A 22,382-nucleotide genomic window follows, 5' to 3' on the forward strand; every position below is an offset into this window, starting at 1 on the left:
GCGTTTTATAAGCATAAATAATATATGAAAAGCCAAATTTTATTTTAATTTTTTTAAATTAATTATGTTTATTAGAGAAAATTCCTTTCCAAAATAAAAGAGCATACAGATTGGATCTCAGGGTATTAAATACACAATGAATGCGCACCACGAGACAGCTAAGAGCATCGTCTTAGACCATCATGTTCTCTTAGTTTCGCAACAGAGATGTGCTACAGGCATAAAAACAATGAGTGTTATTCTGCCGTCATAAGAATAAAGGCCGTAACTAATACCATACTGTAAGCTATATCTACTTATAAAATAGCTTGTTGGGATATAAAAAAAACTTTCTTGTTACTCTGTATCGGCGCCATTCGAGTTGAGACTTCCAATCGGGCAGGTGCTGGTAATAATGAAATATAGTATTTGCAAATTTGAACCCATATACATCATATATTATGTAAAATAAACCATAACACTTGGAAAGGAATTAAATAAATAACATGTTTCTATATTCATTTATAATCATTTATTTTTAATTAATAATTTATCAAATTGAGTATCATTAAAATTTATAATTAAACCAAAAACAATCACTTAATATCCAAAAACATAATCAGTCGACATAGTATATCTGAAAACATATAATAATCAAATGAAAAAAAAAATTAATAGCATATATTAATCACAGTTGACATATAGTGTTATATTTTTTGGCCAGCAAATCAAACACAACTGTAAATATACATACATTGTAAATTACTACCATATAGTTACATAAACTGTAAAAAAATGAAAGAAGTGAAAATAAAAGTAATTGAAAACACAGAAATAAAACAAATAATAAATAAATGTAATTGAAAATGAATCCATTTAATATCACCCTTCGATGATCATAACACCTTTGTTATTCATTTATTTATTTCTGTAATTGTAGCGATAAGGATTGATATTCTTCACCGCTGTCTATTACATGATATATCTAATAAACAAAAACAAAAAATACAATTATACACAAATGACAAACCAAATTACAAGTTGAATTTTGGTCAGTTGGGATTTCCCAAATAGTTGACTTTGATAGAAAGTCAAACCTGATGTAAAATAAACAGTGATATATAATTTTGTCTGTTGAAACAGGACAGGACATATTTAAACAATTATTTGATTAATTTTAAGTATTTAATTTTAATAACGCTTTGAGACAAGAGTAAACAGGTGTCTAGGCGATAAATATTGCACATCGACCTTTGGAAAGAGACAATCGGCTAATTTCTTAGTAGAGCGTTATCTCTGTCACACACTACCTATGTGACGTTTTGTCAGTCCTGCAACAATAAGTCGATTGTCTCTTTTCAAAAGTCGATGTGCCATATTTATCGCCGGGCACTGTAGATCTTATCGCTTAGACGAAACAAATGTCTATTGCTTTGCCTTTAAAAAAAATGCTATATACTTTGTTTGGTTATAGGTGTAAAAATGTATACCTTCTCATATAGTGTTCACTTTAATATGTGTTACATTAATTCACATTTTTAATTGTAATTACATTACACATATAGTATACCATAATTGATTTTAATATATGAATTTTGAAAACAACTTTATTGTTATATTTTTTTGGAAAGATGAAATCGTATCTTTTACACCTATAAACCATCACCATGTATTAATGATGAACATTTATGATATTTATATATCAAATTATGTTTATAATTTATCGACAACTATCTTTAAGTGATTTTAAGTATTTTAAAATAATCATACATGCCAGCTAGAGCTTTAAGAGGTTTAATATCACTTCAAATCCCCTGCCGTGCAATGGCAGAGAAAATCATGTCATTTTTCACATTACAAAAAAAATATTTTTTCTTTTAACAAACTGAATTTATTTATCATATATATATTTATACTGGTTTAATTAATTCTGGGTTATTTAGACATACAATACAATAGTCGTCTTAAAGTATTCTATCATTTACTACCAGAGATAGATTATAATGCATATTTACTTATTATATCAGGGGCGGTCAATCTTTTTGATAATCCGAACAATTTAAAATAAAAATATTACAATTATATTTATTAAAAACATAAATAAACGTACAAAATACGTAATATTTAATCTACATATTATAAAACATTTATTTTATACTTTTTGTATTTTTTATTTTAATGAGATAAATAATTAAATAAAGTGCTTTATAATAATTATTACAGGCGATAGTTGGTTAATACTGATGAATGTTATGTTACAAATATTAAATTGAAATATATTGATTTACACCAGTGTAATGAATATTTAAATGATTCAACAAAATATGCTATATATATATTTGGCTAGCGGACCGAAGTTTAACCACCCCTGTAATAAATAATTCACTTTTGTATTTTATGTAGCTGTTACTAATATATTAAAGATATTTGGTCAGCGTCCATTTAGAACTTCATAGATACATTTTTCAAGTAACATAAAAGTTTATTTATGCTCTCTTAACAGCTGTGATTTCCATCGAAGCCTCCCTTTTCGAAGGTATTGGATAATGCAGATATGTAATATATTTCAATTATTGGAGCATACTTTTTCGTTTAATTTTAACGATACACGAATTTTGAAAAACACTACACCCATTTTTACAATTAAATTTCTAGTATATTTGTTTGTAATGAATTTTAATATTTTTATGTCGCCTCCACACTGTCTTAGATTTAAGTAAATATACATTATAATATTTGATCTCCGCATATCATGTGCTATGAATACTGTCACACATATATGTACATATATATGTTTTTGATTATTACAGTGTTATATAAACAGATCAAAAATACATAACAAAAGTCTAATGAGATCAGCCTTTAATATAATTAAAGATCATTTCATATTAAACATTATGTTAGTATCGACATATATATATATTTTTAAAATAACCCATCACCACATACTAATACTGTTTATAAAATGTAATTAAATATCTTATTTTATACATTAATCACAAATATAAAGAAACGTTAATTCTTACATTTTTCCAGCATGTCAAATAACCTTTAATCAATTCAAGTTAAAATATAAATAAATTACATTGTAATAATATCTTATATATTAATTATAAATCTAGATATTCCACACAAAATGAGACAAATCATTTCTTTTTTATTTGTACTAAACATTCCTTATTTATAATCTACATATATACAGGGTGTTTCATAAATCGACTTCATACTAGTGGTTTTATATATATATATATATATATAAAAACCACATATATACATATATATATATATATATATATATACATATATGCGGCAATGTTTTTTAAATGACTTTAATAATAAATACACTAGTTTCTGGTCGTTGATGTTGATTTATGGGACACCATGTTTTAGGATTTTTTTCCAACATGAAGCCATGTCAAAGATATATAACCCCGTTCAGTTTTGTAAATTCAATATCCGTTATGTCAAAAAATATTTTGATTAAATTTAATTAAAAAAAAAAATGGAAGAACAAATCTACGTTTATACGTTTAATGCTTTTTAAAATTAATTAACATGGTTCATGTTGAAAAAAATCCTATGTTATATATTAAAATGTTACTTATATATATATAAATACCCTGTCCCAGTGTACGTAGACAATTAAAGGTCATATCAGCTCTTTAGCCCGCAGTTGGTAATTTATGAAAGCGAATATAATATATTCTCGTTATAAATAAAAATTAAAAGAACATTTTTTATTCTATTGAAACTATTTATCACAGTATTGCGTTATATGAAATTATTTATTATCATTAAATATATTATGTTCATTCATTATAATCCTTGAACGGATGCCAATTCACTGGAGATAGGTAACTTGCCAAAGACTAGCGTGTTTCATGGTGTCCAATATTACAAGACTTAGACATCAAAGTTTTGTTCTATAAAAGCATTATAATTCACACCACATATACCAAGATACAAGAAAAACTAAATAATTGACTATGATAATTGTATTATTTGAACTGCCACTTGAGACGAAATGTTATTAGAGTTATATCTGTACACTCTGCCCACTATACATGACCATTTCTCGGATCTGTATTCCATTATCACAACGCAATATGTTTCAGAGTTTCCATTTCAAGTTTAATTTCAATCATCCTTATAAAGAACAGCGCAGAACCTGTTATTGTTGTGATCATAGGAGTGGAAGTCCACGGCTGAACTATTCTTCTCCTATATATTTATATGTTTGTTAAATATTGTTCTTTATGAATTGTTATTTTATATACTTGTCTCTGGCTACAGATATAATTTTAAGGTTTCAATTACTAAATATGCCAAGATTAAGGCTTTGAACTGGAGAAGCCTGATTTCAATTAGAGATTTTAAATAGAGTAAGACAAAAATTGGTCAGTGGGAAACTTTCAGCTTTTATAAAACAAACTTCTGATGTCCATTATTGGACTACTATATGATCATGGCGTTTCGATAATGTTAATGTTTTATCAACAAAACACTTTAATTTTAACCGTAAGGTTGAGACTAGACGGTATGGGAGTTTTGTAATCGGCAAGTATCCCAGCATATTTATATTGGTCAAGCCTTGCGTCCACTTGTGGGGTTGCTGAAAAATATATTATTTGTTATGACCCTATTAAATAGTATTATATATATTTAATCTTACATGCCACTAAACCATCACAGATATCATCACACACATCTACATATATCTACATATGTATACACATATATAAATAATATATTTGTTTTTGTTAATTATACCTCTAACTAATGTATCTTAAATAACAATAATCGTACAAAAATATCTGAGTTTGTTGCCTTTAAGAAAGTTTGGAACCCTTCATAGTAATGTCTTTTGAACGAATAATTTCAGGATTATTAAATTTGATTCTGGTTTTTAATAAATAATATTTACAAATGAATTATATCTTTCATCATCATCTTTACAGCCCAGTGATGATGAAAGGTGGACTTTAAGGTTCAAGATTTAAACCAGGAAGCATCCATCCGGTCACTAGTAGAAACCTATGTGGGTCTATGTGCAGCAGTGAACAATGCATGGCAGAAATGATAATGATATATTTCAATTACATCTCCAAGACACCAGGCGTACTCAAAGATTTCAAATATAATCGATTTAAATTGTTTTGTATCGAACATATTCACTTTTAATTACACCTATCCCCCAATTTACACGGTGTAAATCGAAAATTAAAATTTTTCTAGCCAAAACCGTGTAAATCGAAAAACTTGCAGAAAATGCATGATTTTGCTATTTAACAGTTGTTATTTTTTTCAATAATTTTAGGTGTACACAGAAATAAAAATAAAATGCATTGACAAGTTAAAATATTGAGTATATTACGGAAAAACTGTTTTTTTATTTTATATTCAATTACAATATACATTAAACAGAAGAACAAAAAAGAAATTAGTCTCGTTCTTTTTTTCGGAATCGAATGTTCGAATTCACTTTCATCACTCGAAATTATTTGTGCCGATTCGATGTTTGAAGAAGAAATATTTACATTATGAGGGATGGTAATAAAATCGGTTATTAAAATAAAAATAAAAAAACTTTTTTGGAAAACCGTGTAAAAGCGAAAACGTGTAAAACGAGTACCGTGTAAATCGGGGCATAGGTGTATTTTTATAATTAAATCGTGAAGCAACTATATTGTAAATATATATGTAATACCTTCTCCATTCGTGACAATCTTCATTGAGTGTTAAATAGACTTCGCTCTCTGTTGACTCGATGTTGCCTGTAGGTGGTTCATGGATCGCCTCCAACGTTCTTTTCACAGCAAGTAAGCGTTTTTTTAGACTGGGTGTTGCCAGGATGAGCGCCTGAAAACATTAACAATTAATTCTGAACTTTAATATCGTTTTGTTATCTTTAATCAAGTGTTACTATATAAAAATATATTTGATTGATGTATAATCTAAACAACATATATGAGGGAAACCCGGAAAGTAATGTTGTTTCTGTCGATATATTTTACAGAAAAAACCGATTGATTTATTATCGCTCAGGCATTGATTTGTACACTAGATGACAAAAGGTTGTTAATAACGAAGGTGAATATATTGTTGACTAGAAAGAAAATTGTTAAAAATTTAGTCCTGTGAATCTAACTTAAGTGACATTACTTTACCAACATAATATATAGAAAGTGTCACCGTGTCGATACTTGGATGAAGCCTATACCTTACAGTTGGCATTTATCAGCTATATATATGACATATAGTAAAGTTACTACAATTAATGTTAAATATGCCAAAAAACAGTACATATAACAAACAATATGAAGCTATTTATCAAAAATTTTTAAAAATATTTTAAATCATCTTGTATCACTCTGAAATAAGTTGTAATGCGAAACATATATATTGTAATGCGAAAGACAGATAATGAAACACTATGTTATTTCATAAACTATTGATTTTTGTATATGGTATTCAAAACATATATATAGAGCGAACGAGATATATATTATATAAAATATTAAATTTAATAGAAATATATTTGTGCTAAGGTTAGCAACGCTGTTAATGATCTTCAAGTTCCAGGTGTACTCTTGAATATACTATTGGTGACTTATATATACCACTGAAGAGTGTCGGGTTTACCATAGGGAAGTGTATACCAGCAGTAGATGATAACATAATTGCAGCAGATGGAACAGGCTGCTGCCTTATTAGCATATACAGACTTCAAGAAGCCTAGGGTCTTCAGACTTCAGTTAAGGTGGACGCACCATGGAGTTACTTCGCTCATGGGACCTCATGAGGAAACTTAGCAATTATTGTACAAAGGTATTACCAGTTTCTTATACTAGAATATGGCTGAATGTACTATTGTTATAGTACATTTTAGTATGTGTGTGTTTGTGTTCATTTAAAACTCATTATAATCAGCAATTATAAGTATATATTTAAGAGGATGTATATATACATATGTTTGCATGTTGACATTGACTATCTGGTACTTTTTGGAAATTTTTATATATAAAGTTCAAATTTGAATATACAAGATAATTACCCTTAGTTCTTCGCGTAGTGGCAGAATGGCTATGAACCACCACAGCCAGCTGGGTCCATCTTTAAGTACCACCTCGTCCACGTAATTTAAAAATTCTGGCATCAATCCGAATGTGTCTTCAATTGATTTCTTAACCTTCCAATGGACTGATGTAAACCAGTCTCTTGCCTCTTGCCATGTTTCTAATGCAAGTTGATTAATATTATTAATTAATCTTCCTCTTATTCTTATATCTTCTATTGGCTCTATTCGGGCAACGTCACATCTGAAATGTAAGTAAATATATTTTACTTGATATATATATATATGTAAATTAGGTTTTACATGGCAATATTTTTACTAATTCAAAATACAGGTTTATGAAAAATTCATTATAAATATTTATATGTGAATGCATTGGAAAATGTTGACCATTTCTACAAGGAGGTTGCTACAGTATGCCATTTTATTAATATATTTGATTTCATATGTATATGGCAGTATTTATTTAATTAATTTTATATCAATTAGTTCTACTACTTAGAAACGTTCTAAAATTTTTACACTCTCCCTATGTAACATATATAATTTTTATATTAGAGCAAGTTCACTTTGAAATAGTTCCTGTTAGCAATCAAATTGCCCACACGTGGGGCGTTGGGAGTTACTGGTATAATTATATATTAATAAACACAGACATACCCAGCAATAGCTGACAGCCTCAGCACGTGGAATCTGGAGACTCCTACCGTTGAAAGAATGCAGTGTCCGTTTTCAAGGAAAACACAATCACATACTTCAACGATCTGAAATTAAAAATTATGATTTTTCACTATGCTATGTAATGATATTTCTTTGATTCATGTCCTATATGATGTAAATATACCATGTTACTAATATCTGGCTTTGAGTTGTTTCGTTTTGGGTTAGAGTCTTTTATATCTTTTTTTTATAAAAAATTGGCAACACTTGTTTCTAATTATAGCTCATGGATTCCCTTTCCAACTACATATCAACGCATTTATATTTTAACATTATTTTGCCAATTTTAGAGTTGTATCAATTACGAAGTGTTTTGCTTATATTACAGAGAGAGTAATAAATTAATATTAATTTTTTAGTGATGTTTTTAGTTAGAAAAATGGTAAATGTTTTTACAATCTATTTATTAGCAAAGTTAATTTGATTTTTTAACATACACTAGTAGTTTATTTGAGACAAATATTTATTGTTATAAAATTGTTCACTTGGTTCAATTTTCTTTTTTTTAAAGTTGTATTTTCGTTACTAGCTATAGAAAATCTTTATTCACTTTGTGTTTTTTTTTTTTTTGAATAAAACCTCGACACATACGTAATGTTGTTTAAATACAGATATAAAATAAGATTTATTGATTTGGCTTAACCTAAATTTAAAGGTACTGTTAATAATAATTTATTATATATTGTGATTATTAAACCATTAATATTTTTTTTATCCTCTCATGTTTTTTAAAGTTGCTAGGAAGTTCATGTAATATAGTATATATATATACCTCATATATATATATATATATATATATATATATATATATATGAGGTATAGACTACATCATCTGAGACAACGGAGTAAGGGTGTCCGAATAAATATAATACTTTTTTCAGTGTCCAATTTTACAAGACACTATATATATATATATGAATTTTATGTAATGCCATGAGAAATGGTGTGAAAAGATTGTTACGTTTGTCGTTTTATATTTTTAATCCCTATACTGCCATTTCAGACGAGCAATTCTTCAAGGTAAGTTGGTGATCTTGGTTCTTCAGCGGATCTCCTAATTTCTGATTCGATCTCACTGCAAAACTCTAAGTATAGACCTCTACATTGCTCTCTGGATGACTTTGAGCATTCTTATTAGCAGCATGAAACGTGACCACGTCTTCGATCGATTACCAGCAATACACATTGGTCAAGAACACAGATATATAATATATATATATATATAACGAAGATATTTACTCACAGTTCCACATAAGTTGTTACTTTCATAGTCGAGTTCGTTGCATGATAATATTCCAAGCTGCCTGGTACCGGACTGCAAGGCCCGGTAGACCATTCTTTTGTATTTTGGATCGAACACGACCAGGGGACAGGGTATGCTGCGAAAAAGGTTCTGATTAAATCCACATTTCACATATTGAATACATAACATGCAAGTTGTTAAAAATAAAATTTGCTTAGTTTATGTTGTGATACTGTATAAAGTTAATTTTTTTTTTATCTTCTCAGTCGTTCACTCTTATCAGAGTGATCGTGTACACCCACTGAGTATTTAGTGATAGTTTCTACAAGATTGCTTGCCTTCCACAAATGTTATATAGTGACAGCGGGTGACATGTTCAAAGAACTTGAGAATACAGAAGATATATATATATATATATGTATGAACTCACCCAGGAAAAGCTACAATGCAATTCAATATATATATCTCGTCCGCACACAACCGGCCGTCGTCAACGATTCCCAAATTACCTAATACTGCTGTTAGAAACATTGATTCAGAGGTCTGCGAACAATAAAATATAATATACTTTAATTATATTGTAAATTATTTTATTTATTCTTGAAAATCAATTTAATCCACTTCAAAGTATACATATTGCCAACTATTTTTTTAGTCCCTGACACAGTCTGAGTAGTCTTTATCTAATATAGTCCTTCAAGACATTGGATTTGGTTTCTATCTTCTCAATTATGTCAACGTCCCCGCATAGACCTTTTGAGTTTGATGAATAACCAAGACCATTTTTATATTTAACAAAAACAATTGTAATTAGGAGATAATTAAACATTTTGATAGATGCTTGGCAAATGTTATAGACGGTCCTACTGACCCAGGAAAAATATACCTGCCATATTAATTGCGGGGAGTTTAAAATTTAAATTTCACATTACTTTTTGATTACAGTATGTTGAATGTTGTAGGTAATTGATACTGATTACTATTCAAAAATCAGGTATTATTATATGTACTCTAGTATAGTTTTTCTGTTGGCTTCTCAGGGTGACTGATCCAGCTCTGCCTGGATCCAGTGACTACTCGACATTGACTACATCGCCGGTCCACCTAGATCAGTTATTCCCAAAGTGGTCTATATCGACCCCTAGGGGTCTCTGACAACCTGCAAGGGGTCTACGCCAGCGAAAAATAATTTGGGGGTCCATGAAATGAAAATGGGGGTCTACGATAGTGGATCTCCACACATACACTGATAGTACCTTTTTACTTACATCATACTATCTTATAATATTAAAACATTTACATTATTAATAAAAGTACCTATGAAGTAAAAAAATTATTATATATATTTATAAAATTGTGTAAGTTGTAGGATGTTGGTATTCGATTTGTGGCCGCAATACATTTTGAACTTGTAAAAACCTAATAAATGTATAAATTAACATGTGTTTTTTACTTTAAGTTTTTAACACTAAACTTCACTACAGTTGGGAATTTACAGGAAATCAATATCAGGTAAGTAAGGGGTCTACCCAACACGGAGAAACATGGCAAGGGGTCTACGACACAACAAAGTTTGGGGAACTCTGCTCTAAAGCCTCAAGGCTTCAGTGGTTTATACTCTACATGTTATATGACCTGTCCACTGTCAATGGAACTTGCCAATCCTTTATGATATGTTACTTTCTTTTTCATTCCAGCTGATAGACATGCTACTCTACCCAACACGGAAAAATATGGCAAGGTGTCTACGACACAAAAAAGTTTGGGAAACTCTAGTGGGAGGTGTAACAACGCCGAGTTTTAGAACCTTTTGGTCTTAATGCTGACAAAACCAAAATGATATTGGACTCACCTCAGCTATCTCCGTTTCATCCAAATAATTCCTGCACATTGGACAAGGTATGCGATAGTCCAATAACCTTTCAATGCAAGCTCTGCAAAAGGTGTGACCGCACGATAGTGTCAGCGGTCTCCTGAAGTATTCGTAGCAGAGTTTGCACTCTATATCCTCGTTCCGGAGCCAGGATGACGTGTCGTGATTCCCTATCAGCTGGTACAGCTCGCGGAGAAGACGTCTAGGATCACGTCCTGATGCGAGTTTTTTAATTGTCTGAAATATTTAAAAATGTTTTAAATTATTAGGTTAATTACATTTTAGGTATAAACGTATTATAAATATGATTTTAGTTTAGATTCATGGCACAAGATATTTGTATATATAAATATCTGCCATTGGAAAGATTTGAATACTACAATGATTTATACAATAATTATTGATATGCAGGAAGCTAATTATTGCGAAGCACTCTTTATAAAACTATATTTGTAAAGGTTTTCTCGTCGGCTTTTAACAGAAATGTCTTCCGAACCTGTTTTAGCTTCATGTAAGGACAACAATACTGACATCGATAGACGATTCGGAATTGCTTGCTAAAAAAATGTCGAATTCTAAATATGATTTAATTTCATACTAGTGATGCATTTTTTACGTGACAGTAAACCTTTTTTTTAAAAAAAGGCTTATTGTGGGTTTAACTCATATGGACGCATTTGGGACATTCATTTGAAATTGAAAGATTTCACAGGGGTGCTAAATAATAAAAAAATACATAGTTAAGAGCGCGGGTTCACTTCTGTACACAAGTGACAATCATTACTACAGTTATATGTCCACAGCTGGACTAATCCTTCCCATAAATTTCTAATACAACGGATTCAATGAGTCCATATGCAGCATCTTCTAATGAGCTAAACAAAGTTATTTGCCAAACACAGTCACTCTCTGTTTCTCTCTCGGACTCTGTATTACTTATTCGGTGTAACATAACTCCTGAAGATGCCCCGTGGAGGGGTGAAACACGTGTTGAGTAATTTGGCGGTGGCGGTTGTGTGATTCGCATTGTTTGCCGCATACGCATTTATCAGCGGGCTGGCGGGCGGTACACTTTGTTTCACGACTACCACTGCATGTGCGGAAGTGGCTAAATATTGGTCCTTTACTTACTTAGGATGGAATTCCGCGAGGTGGCGCCTTATTCCATTAAACTATAAAACGCAGTCTGTAATACCGATAAACTGGTAACTTTTCGTCGATGCTACATGCTTTGAAGGTTGATGGTCACCAAAGTTCGAGCTGGTTCGCCGAAAATAAAAACGGTAGCAGAGGTGTTTGGCACTCATGAGGAAGAGACTAAGGGGTGGAAGGAAGAAGCATACATTGAACTCACCTTGATCAGATACATGCGCGCAATGCGACTATGTCCGCTGCACTGCGCTGCAATCTTTGCTATTTGCACGACACCTTCTTTCAAGTGACCCGCTTTAAATAATGACTCGGCGAATCTCATGCGCACCTGAAATTTATCGATTCTATAGAAAACAGCAAAATTATAATAAAATATATTCGATCTAGGTCAGGGGTGAGCAACCTTTTTATTCAACGGGCCAATTTGAATTTTAAAATTTTTTGGCGAGCCACACCTATAACACTTATTTATAATCTACAATACTTTAGTTACAATAAACTTTATAATAAAAAAATGTAGTTTTCATTTACAAATTTAATACAAAAAAATCGCACAGACGCGTCGCTACGTATTGCATGTTGAACAAGTCGCCGTGTGAGTAATAAAAAACAAATTGTTTTTTTTAATTGAATATGTACATACATATTTAATTTTATAATAATATTGATGGCATATATATTTTATAGGGCAAACCAATATATTTAATATACTATGAGTAAGTTAAGTTTTCTATAGCCGATGCAAAGGGCGTAAAAGAAACTTTGGTTCGTCAAAGATTTTTTCTCCTCGGTCAATAAACTTGTCTAAAAACGAATTTCAACCATTCTGTGGTGTCTACCATGTAAAGACATGGGAACCCAAAAGTATTTTCCTAGGATATAACATATGGAATGTTAGATAAAGATTAAAATTTTCCAAACAGCGTTGGAAGAGGGAAGGAGGAGAAAAGGGGAGACAACATGTTCAGCAGTGACCAAAAGGGACTTCTAAAATTATATAATTATTATTTTTAATATAGATTGACAAGAGATAGATATTAAGCGGGGAAACATATTTTTCATTTTCGGTTCCATTTTATCACCCACCTGGGGGGCGGGGGGGGAGCATATATTAAGTGTAGGTGTGGAGCTACCAGGAGTTGATAGTCATAAATAAATCTTTAAAAAGTCAATCATCAGGTCGGTTGGTCTTCCACTCCCCGCTGTCCATCACCTCTATCAACACAGCTTTATATTAACAAAAGTATAATTTCAATATGTTCGCTTAGCTGATGTTTCAAAGATCTGAAGTGAAGACTAGGAAGTATAAAGACCATCTAGATTGGGTTTTGTTAGGGTCTCTTAAATCCAGAAATGTCAAGTGGTACCTACAAGCTGATGTCGTTGTTTAGGTCACCAGGTGATATAAAAAAATGTGGGATGTATATTCCCAGAAGTGGACGTTCTATAGCTGAAATAATAGACGTTTTTTTTATGGCCGCCGCTATTGGGAGCCTCTCGTACCCCTGTTTTGTTTGGGACAGGGACTTTATTTACGAATAATTTTTTTTCATGGTTTTATCTTTATTATACACTCACTTTCATTCTTCTCAATTTCTTTTATTCTATCCTTTGAAATAATAGACGTTGGTTCGTTTAAGGTAGCTCCGATCCCCAGCAAATTACAGGAAAAAAGATTACGATGGTATGGCCACATTCAACGGAAAGCAGATAACCACGTAGTAAAAACTGCCTTAAGCCTCCCAGAATTCCCAAGAGGGAGAGGGCGTCCAAAAGCTACGTGGTGGTCTAATATCGGAAAGGAACTGGAAACCATTCAACTTGATGCAGGGACAACCCAGGATAGAGTGGCCTGGCGCAAATTGATAAGGAGACCCGACCCCAAATAAAGGGAAAAGGGAAGGAAGAAGAAGAAGAAGGGCATAGCTTTACTCACCTCCGGTGCCATTGGCAAGCGTGAGGCCATAATACTCCTCACGTCTCGGCAGGGTCTGTTCGTCTGAACGCGCAACGACTTTGGCACCTTCCTTGACATGCTAGCTGTAAACAAAAGCCTTGTGACTTATGTATGTCTTATATAATTTAAACGCCACGCATAAATGAGTGTTAAAATATGTTACTTTTGTTTAAAAATAATTATCAAGTCGTGTAATTGTCTGGAAATATATAGGGCATGGTTGCACAGACTTATTAAGACTAGGGGCCACTCGGGCAAATCATGAACTGATGGCGGGCCGGCCGCCAGAAGTATAGGTTATTAATTTTTTTCGGTTTTATGCTGGAATAGAATTCAATATTTTTCGAATGTACGAGAGTATTATTTTTTCTGTCGGCGGGTCACCAGTATTCGACCGGCGGGCCGCGGTCTGTGTATCCAAGATATAGGAAGTAGCGATTGTAAAGATGAGGCCCAATCTTTTTTTTATGTTATATAATTGCTCCTTCGTTGGGCGTGGGTGGAGGTTGGGAAACAATGCTCTAGATAGAACTTTTTATTGAATCGAAAAAACAGTTTATTATTAAGTAAGAATAGGACCAATATTTAGCCACTTCCGCACACGGGAACGAGACTCTCTGTTTGGCAATAATCGGTGTAACATAACTCCTGAAGATGCCCCGTGGAGGGGTGAAACACGTGTTGAGTGAATTAACGGTGGCAGTTGTGTAATTCGCATTGTTTGTCGCATAGGCATTTATCAGCAGGCTGGTAGGCGGTGCACTTTGTTGCACGACTACCACTGCGTGTGCGGAAGTGGCTAAATATTGGTCCTTTTCTTACTTAGGATGGACTTCCGCGAGGTAACGCCCGATTCCATAAAATAGTTTATTATTAATGACGTAAATATTTGAACGAACTGTCAAGTTGAATTGTAAAGATCGAATTGCTACAACAGATACCTTGCCAAAGTCACACGGAATTTGGTGATCCATAAATCAACTATCTTCATTGTAAAGAGGCTTTTGCGGTCGTTATATAGATTTCTTACCATTTAATATCATTTAATTAATTTAATTTGAATAAATAACTTTATCGATACAAATCGACACATAAAGGTCACGCATTATTAAATTCAAATTCTCGGAAAAAAAATACGAAATTGAAGCAGGTTCATATTAACATATGTAATAAGAATATCATACCTATTACAGTGTAAAAGAATGTGATAATACAATCGGAGTAAATTGAGAATAAATTGTTTTTAAAAATATATATATATGAGTTTTCCATGCTATTCACAGATTAGAACATTTGGAACATTTATAATATTATTTAAAATTAAATAATATAATGGTGCTGAATATTTTTGTAGTTTATATCTAAAATCACTCGTGTGGTGTTTTAAAAATGGTGGCGTGAATTGGTTTGATGATAAAAATAATATCAAGTTGCGTTAGTAAAATTATTTCGTACATCGATGTCAATAATTCTCCAAAAGTTTGTAATCTATGTCGGCTTCTATTTAAAGCATAGGTTCACAAAGATTGCAGCGACTTCCCAAGGTCTTAACTATGTCGCCTTTACTCGCTAGTGGTCACCGCTCGAGTGTGATCTACCCACTTCAGATGAGAAATTCGTAGAGTTTATACGGATCTTCTCATTACCGATCTTCGATCTCGCTGCGAAAGACTATAGTCCTTTCTATTGCTCTCTTGGTCACCTTGAACCTTATGAGACTTTCGTAAGTGACCACGTCATCGGATCGGAATGTCATCACCATCAACATCAACATACATTGGTTAAAGACCTTCGTTTTCAAACGGTGATGTGGACGAGAAAAGGTTTCGGTGCTTTCCAAACTCTACCTGAGTTGATTTCGGCGAGTGATCTGTTTTTAGGGTTGTCCAAGGTATACATATATATATATATATACTCTGTGGCGGACGATGGTTCGACGTAGTCTCAAACCATCGCGATAGCACCACGAGGGTTTGGGGGTAGCGTTAACCATACACGCATACTCCGAGACGGGCTATCTAAAATATTACGCCGCGAGGTGAGACCACGTGGCGATCCCTGACCGGGAGATATCGCGGTCCTTCGTATAGCGCGGAGGGCGGGCAACGGTGGGGTTTTAGTGGGTAGGAATCCCACATATCCCTGTTCCCCAGAGGCGGGGCATCTTGAACGGAAAAAGGTATATATACATATATATATATATATATAAATAGCTAGGGACTCCTTCATCTACATATATCTTGGTTAATCGCTCTTACCTCTAGTTCGTGATATTTACCATAGACAAGGTAAGCCAGATGAAAAAGGATCTAAGTCGCAATGCGTTGTTCGAGAACACAACAGGGCGTGACCGCATGGACTTGCGATATTTCGTCTACGATACTTAAAGCGTTACGTAAGCGACTATTGAGACGAAGTTTGCCTAGTTACGCAACGTGTCCCAAGTAACAAGCGATCGGCGATTTATGTTTTTTTTTTTATTACTCATTACAGGGCAGAGACGTTACGAATTCGGGTGAAATGAGTTTTTAAATTATTATTTTGTTATTATTCTATAATCTTTTTCGTCTTTTGCATTATCTTCTATTCATTCATTTTCACATGATCTGTCATTTTTAGCTTGCAGATCTTCTTTTATCTCCTTCCTTCTCTCATCACAGCATTTTACATTAATTATCAATGTGGGAATGTATATCTAATGTGTATCAATGTGTATGTGGAATGTGTATGAAATGTGGAATATGTATGTAATGTGGAATGTGTATCAATGTGGAAATGTTCGGAACGCGCCGCACACTGTGAAGAACTAACAAGAAACTCAATGGGTGTTTGTAATTTTTTAATGATTGTATTAACAATTTCAAAACCTAAACATAGACTTATTCATTTCCAAACATATTTTTCGAGAACAGAGAAAAATGCCTTTCAGCATTGCTTATGCGTAATAAATTTCTTAAATTTGCTGGAGTGAGAATTTTACCGCGTCGTTTGGTAGTTTGTTATACAAAATCGTATACATTGACCTACGAATGTACGATTTTTGTGTACATAAATTAGGTTATAAATATATATATATATATATATATATATATATATATAATTCCAGCGCGATACTTGTTGTGAATTTGACAAAGTTATTTATATATTTAAATATGAAACGAATATATTAAAATACATTTGCACATTCCTTAGGACAATGGATAAAAATTACGTAAATAATATTATTGAATAAATCGCTGTACGCTTATTGTTTGCACCGCTGAATCAATTTAATTGCAATATTTTTCAAGTTCGCTCATAGTAAATAGATACGGTACGCGAGCAATTTAATACATATATCAAGGTGGTATATATCAATGAAATCGCATATGATCTAATGAATATAAATTGCGTTGCAAGATTTTGAATTTCAAAATCCGATACAATCGGTATTTTAACCCTTAATAGCCTGATTTACGAAAGTGATTTTTTTTAATATTACTGTGTTTGCTTGAAAGTCTAGATTTTAATTTCGTTGGAAAGAATTTTATACAACAGTAAAATTCGTAAAGCCAACCTATAAAAAAAAACTAATAGTAATGTGAACAATTAGTTTAAAAGATTGGTATCAAAATTGAAACTCTAGGCTATTAAGGGTTAAATGTTAAATGATGAAGAAATACACAAAGCAATTTCCAATTAAGAGGCTTATATATATATATATATATATATATATATATATATATATATATATATATATATATATATATATATATATATATATATATATATATAACTGTCTCCGCATCGTGTCGCAAAGCCTGCGCAGCCTTTGAAAGTTAAAGTTTTGAAATACATTAATATTTTGAATGAACAACCTCCATCTCCAAGTGGAATTTCGTAATTTACTTTCTTAACTTGTGTAACTCGTCGAAAGAAATGTTTCTATTAAATTTCAAATCCCTAATGGTTTCAGATTTATCGTAGTTATAAGACGTAGTTTAATATGTATACGTATATATATGTACTATACATATATATACGTATATATATGTACTATACATATATATACGTATACACGATTGAGGAAATAAATACCTAAGCGAAGATCTTGAAGGCTGTATTGGATAAAAACTATCCAGACTGTTTCGAAGACTGAAAAAAGGAGTGAAAGTGCCTTTATCCCAAGGTTAACTTCTTTGAAGGGGATGAAATTGATGGAATTATTTACGTTTTATAAACAATATTCAACTTACTTTTTAAATAAACATATATATATATATATATATATATATATATATATATATATATTGTAGTAGCCAAAGATTACTTATCTTCTATTGAAGTGGTTGCTGTTAGCTCAGAGGCTTTTACAGCTTCATCGGAGTTGAGTTCAAGGAGCGAAAGGATATATATATATATATATATATATAATAAAGGATATATATATATATATACTCTACTACAAAAAAAATTCTACCATTTAAAACAAACATTTATTTTATTCGACAGCGACAACAAATAAGTTTTAGTTGGTGCAGCTTGTAAATAAATAAATTAAAAAAAAAACACAATAATTGCGTGCCCCGTAACGTATGAAATCGCTAAATCGTTATACATTGCGCTAATAACCTAGAGCAACCTGCGACCCGCGCTCTCCATTACCCGACAATGTGTTTATGTAACCGGCAATGTAACAAACAGTCGATTTACATAATAGCCTTGTCGGTCAGCGATTATCGCAACGCTCACGATACAACGCCGTGTTCTCGCGAACAATTCATTTTTTAATAATAACGAATGTTCAATGTAATTAGTACATTTATTATTAAACGGTGAAAGTCCTTAATGGGAAGGTCATGTCGGACTCGCAAATATTGAATCTACAAGTATAATCGCACAAAATTATTCAAAGAATATATTTTTTTTATTATTAGTATTTATGTTCCACAGACATTTGCGTCTGTGCTTTTGTTTTTATATTTACGTTTAATATTTCCAAATCTTTTGCGCGCCTTTTTGCCTGTTACATTGTTTACCGAGTATGTTAATCTATTTTAACGACGCCATAACAATGTCCAGGTTTTAAAATTATTCGTGCGAGCACTTCCTCATCATGCCAATATGGAGTCATCATCAGGTTGTGCGGCAGTTGCCGTATTCACATCGATGAACCTTGCGATCGCATCTTGAGTCTCGTCCGTGCAATACACGCACGAGTTCATGAGACGTGATATTGCTACCACCGTACTGCACTACTTATACAGCCCGAGGTTGTCTATTGTTCGACAGATGATGACTGTTCCACTCTTTATCCCCTGATCCTTAAATATGTCACAACCACAGAAACTTTACCCTAATTGTAAAACTTCTACTTTTATTGTGGACTTCTTAATAGAACAAAAAGCGTTTGAAATCCTGTAAATTAACAGTGGTTCATCACATGGACCCTGGCTTCGAAAGTTGCTGTGGTTACCGGTCCTGCTCTGTCCATATGCAACGAAGTCTCGTGACCTTGACTAAGTGGACTAAAATGTCAGAAGCAGGAACAGCGTGGGCGAACTGAGGATCTGGATCCCTCCTTTGTTTACCAAGTGGTCTACGTTTGCTACGTGCGAACTTCATAAGTTCAGGGACCCTTCAGTACCGTGAACTTAATTCCGATGAAGCTGTAGAAGCCCCAGGGCTGACATCATCAAATTCAACCGAGATAAAATAACTATGTCGTCGTTCCACTTAGTAGGTAAACATTTCGACTACAACGGTTTACGATTATATATATATATATATATATATATATATATATATATATATATATATATATATATATATATATATATATATATATATATATACAGAGCTATGTCTGTGACCTTGGTTCTACTGCATAACACCTAACGTAGCTCTCTCTAGTCTCTATCTAGGTAACTGGCAACACGCACTGGTGCAAGACCTTCGTATTCAAACATCGCGGCATTATAAACATGTTTCTTTTTCAACGGTGATTATACGATTTGATCACCTCCAGACTTACATTCCACGTAAAACAATCACATTGTTTTTTTTTGTATAAACAGTTATCTATACGTATAAAAAATACATTTCTGTGAACGAAATCATCAGATTTCATTCGTCTTTATGTTCCCTAATATTTTACTAAACGAATATATCTTATAACACGACATTTGAAATGTCTATTCAATTTTTGTGCATTTGGCATCAGATTATATATGTCGACTATAAAATTAATTAATAATTAATTACCTATTTAAATAATTAAGGTGATATCACTTTGAAATATATTACATTAATTATTTCAATCTGAATACAAAACGTCAATAACATCTGGCAGTATAAATCAGGTGCAGCCAGTATGATATATAAGATATGCAGTTTGTAAAAAAAAACAATAGATTAATACGTTGCACAGCATTATAAATACTAAATAGGTTTATTTAAATAAAAACCATCGATAGCATTCTAGAAAGTCGCCACACCGCAAACATTTACCTTCACATTTTATATACATAATAAAGAAACATACAAAACTTTGTGTGTATATATATATGTTATCCAATTAAACTACGCTTGGCTCATTTGATAAAATAAAAAACAGCTATGTACACAAGGTGAACATTACATATATAGGCAAGCCTGATACGTTTTACGAGGCGTTTAAAAAGTCATTTATTTGTTTAAATTAACTTTAACAATACTGCCGTCTCCACTGGTGTGTAGAGAGTGGCATTTGAACATCATATCTATCGCCAAAAGGGCGATAGAAAGAAATAAAACAAACAGAGTATAAAAAGATAAATAGATTAAAAACGTAAATAGAAACAAAACTGTGATAGAAATAATTATAGAATAAGTAATAATGTGTAAAAAAAAGTAAAATAAAAATATAAATCAAAAAATGTAAAAAGAAAAAGGTAAGAATGATAGACGAACAGAGCAAAAGGGTAAGAAAGAAGAAATGTGGTTTAAAAGAATGGAATTAAAGATCATGTGAAGAATGGAAGCAGAGAACGGAAATAAAAAAAAAAAACAAAGTGAAAAATAAAATTGCTCAAAAACGACCCTGTCCCACCACAAGATAGGGGAACGAGAGGCCCCCAATAGCGGGGGTCATGAAAAAAAAATCATATCTAGCTGCTACATACTAAACGATCACCAAATAGCAACCAAACTCTTAAATCGATTCGACGGATGCTAAAGAGTGATAAAATTCCTAAAAGAAGTTAATTTTTTTTGGACAAATCGTACTCCTTCAATTGCATTAGTAAATTCCGCGGTTTTAAAGTGACATATTACGTACGGCATTTAGCCTGAAATCCTCTCTAGAGTAAGATTTCGCTTCCCCTATCAGCTCGAGGCGATGCACCTTGGACCTTGGACTGCCACTTCAGGGTTATAAGTGGCAGCTTGGTCATGAAATGCAGTACTGTATTAACTATTGTGAAATTTCATATACTCATTTTGATTTTGTGTTTATACATAGACGTACACATGTGATTATATATATATATATCTAATATATAAAATTCTCGTGTCACGGTGTTCGAACTTGAACTCCTCTGAAACGGCTTGACTGATTTTTACCAAATTTAATATGCGTATTCAGTAGGTCTGAGAATCGGCTACTATCTATTTCCTATACCCCTAAAGGTTGTTCAAATTTAAAAAAAATTTTAATTTTTTAACGAATTTTTTTGTTTTTATTTTTTTATGATACAGCATACAAGAATTAAAATATCAATTTTTTTGCAAAACAACGTTTGCGGGATCAGCTAGTGTGTATATATATATATATATATAAATATATATATAAAGGTGAAAAAATTCATGTGTGAAAATGTTATATGATCATCAGCAATGAATTCGCAGAAACGCAAACACAAAGTACACGAAATAAAAATAAAGCTTCGCAATTGACATAACATATAGATGACATAAGATGAAACACTTACCAAGTGATGACGAAAATGGATCATCGATGAACGATGCGATCATGGAAACATTTTCTGGTTCACTGTAAATAAAATTCAATAATTACAATTTGACTTGCACTCAATTGCGCGCGTGATGCTATTACCGTAGTTGTTTAATTTATTTTTAGTACACTAAAATATTTTAATATCACATCACGTAACATATCAACAATAGCAAATAAAGTTAAATAAATATGAAAGGTATAAAGAACAAAATTTATAATTAAAAGAAAAGGAAATGAAAGGTTAAAGGTAGAAGAAATGTGAAAAGAAAGGAAAAATACGAAAGAATTTAGACGAATGAAAGAGCGCGGAAATAAAAGTATTAAATGAAAAAAAAAATAAAAAAGAAAATAAAGGGTCCATATCCCATGAATGAGATAAGGGTACGAGAGACCCCAATAGCGGTGGTC

General features: G+C 32.1%; 1 protein-coding gene across 1 annotated transcript; it reads right to left on the bottom strand.

The window, feature by feature from the left end:
- Positions 1-3,291: 3,291 nt before the first annotated feature.
- On the bottom strand, positions 3,292-22,006 carry LOC137920135 (LON peptidase N-terminal domain and RING finger protein 2). The gene is made up of 10 exons (XM_068763378.1): positions 21,949-22,006; positions 13,979-14,082; positions 12,245-12,370; positions 10,870-11,127; positions 9,448-9,560; positions 9,018-9,153; positions 7,715-7,818; positions 7,034-7,298; positions 5,687-5,838; positions 3,292-4,591 (listed from the first exon to the last, which is right to left on the bottom strand). Exons 1-10 carry the CDS (start codon positions 21,989-21,991, stop codon positions 4,564-4,566), a joined length of 1,329 nt encoding a protein of 442 aa, XP_068619479.1. The 5' UTR covers positions 21,992-22,006; the 3' UTR covers positions 3,292-4,563.
- Positions 22,007-22,382: the final 376 nt, after the last annotated feature.

Source organism: Battus philenor, unplaced genomic scaffold (genome assembly GCF_028537555.1).
Source record: "Battus philenor isolate CCGP_79_NKW_IND1 unplaced genomic scaffold, ilBatPhil1.0.hap1 SCAF_1, whole genome shotgun sequence".
Classification (NCBI taxonomy): Eukaryota; Metazoa; Arthropoda; class Insecta; order Lepidoptera; family Papilionidae; genus Battus; species Battus philenor.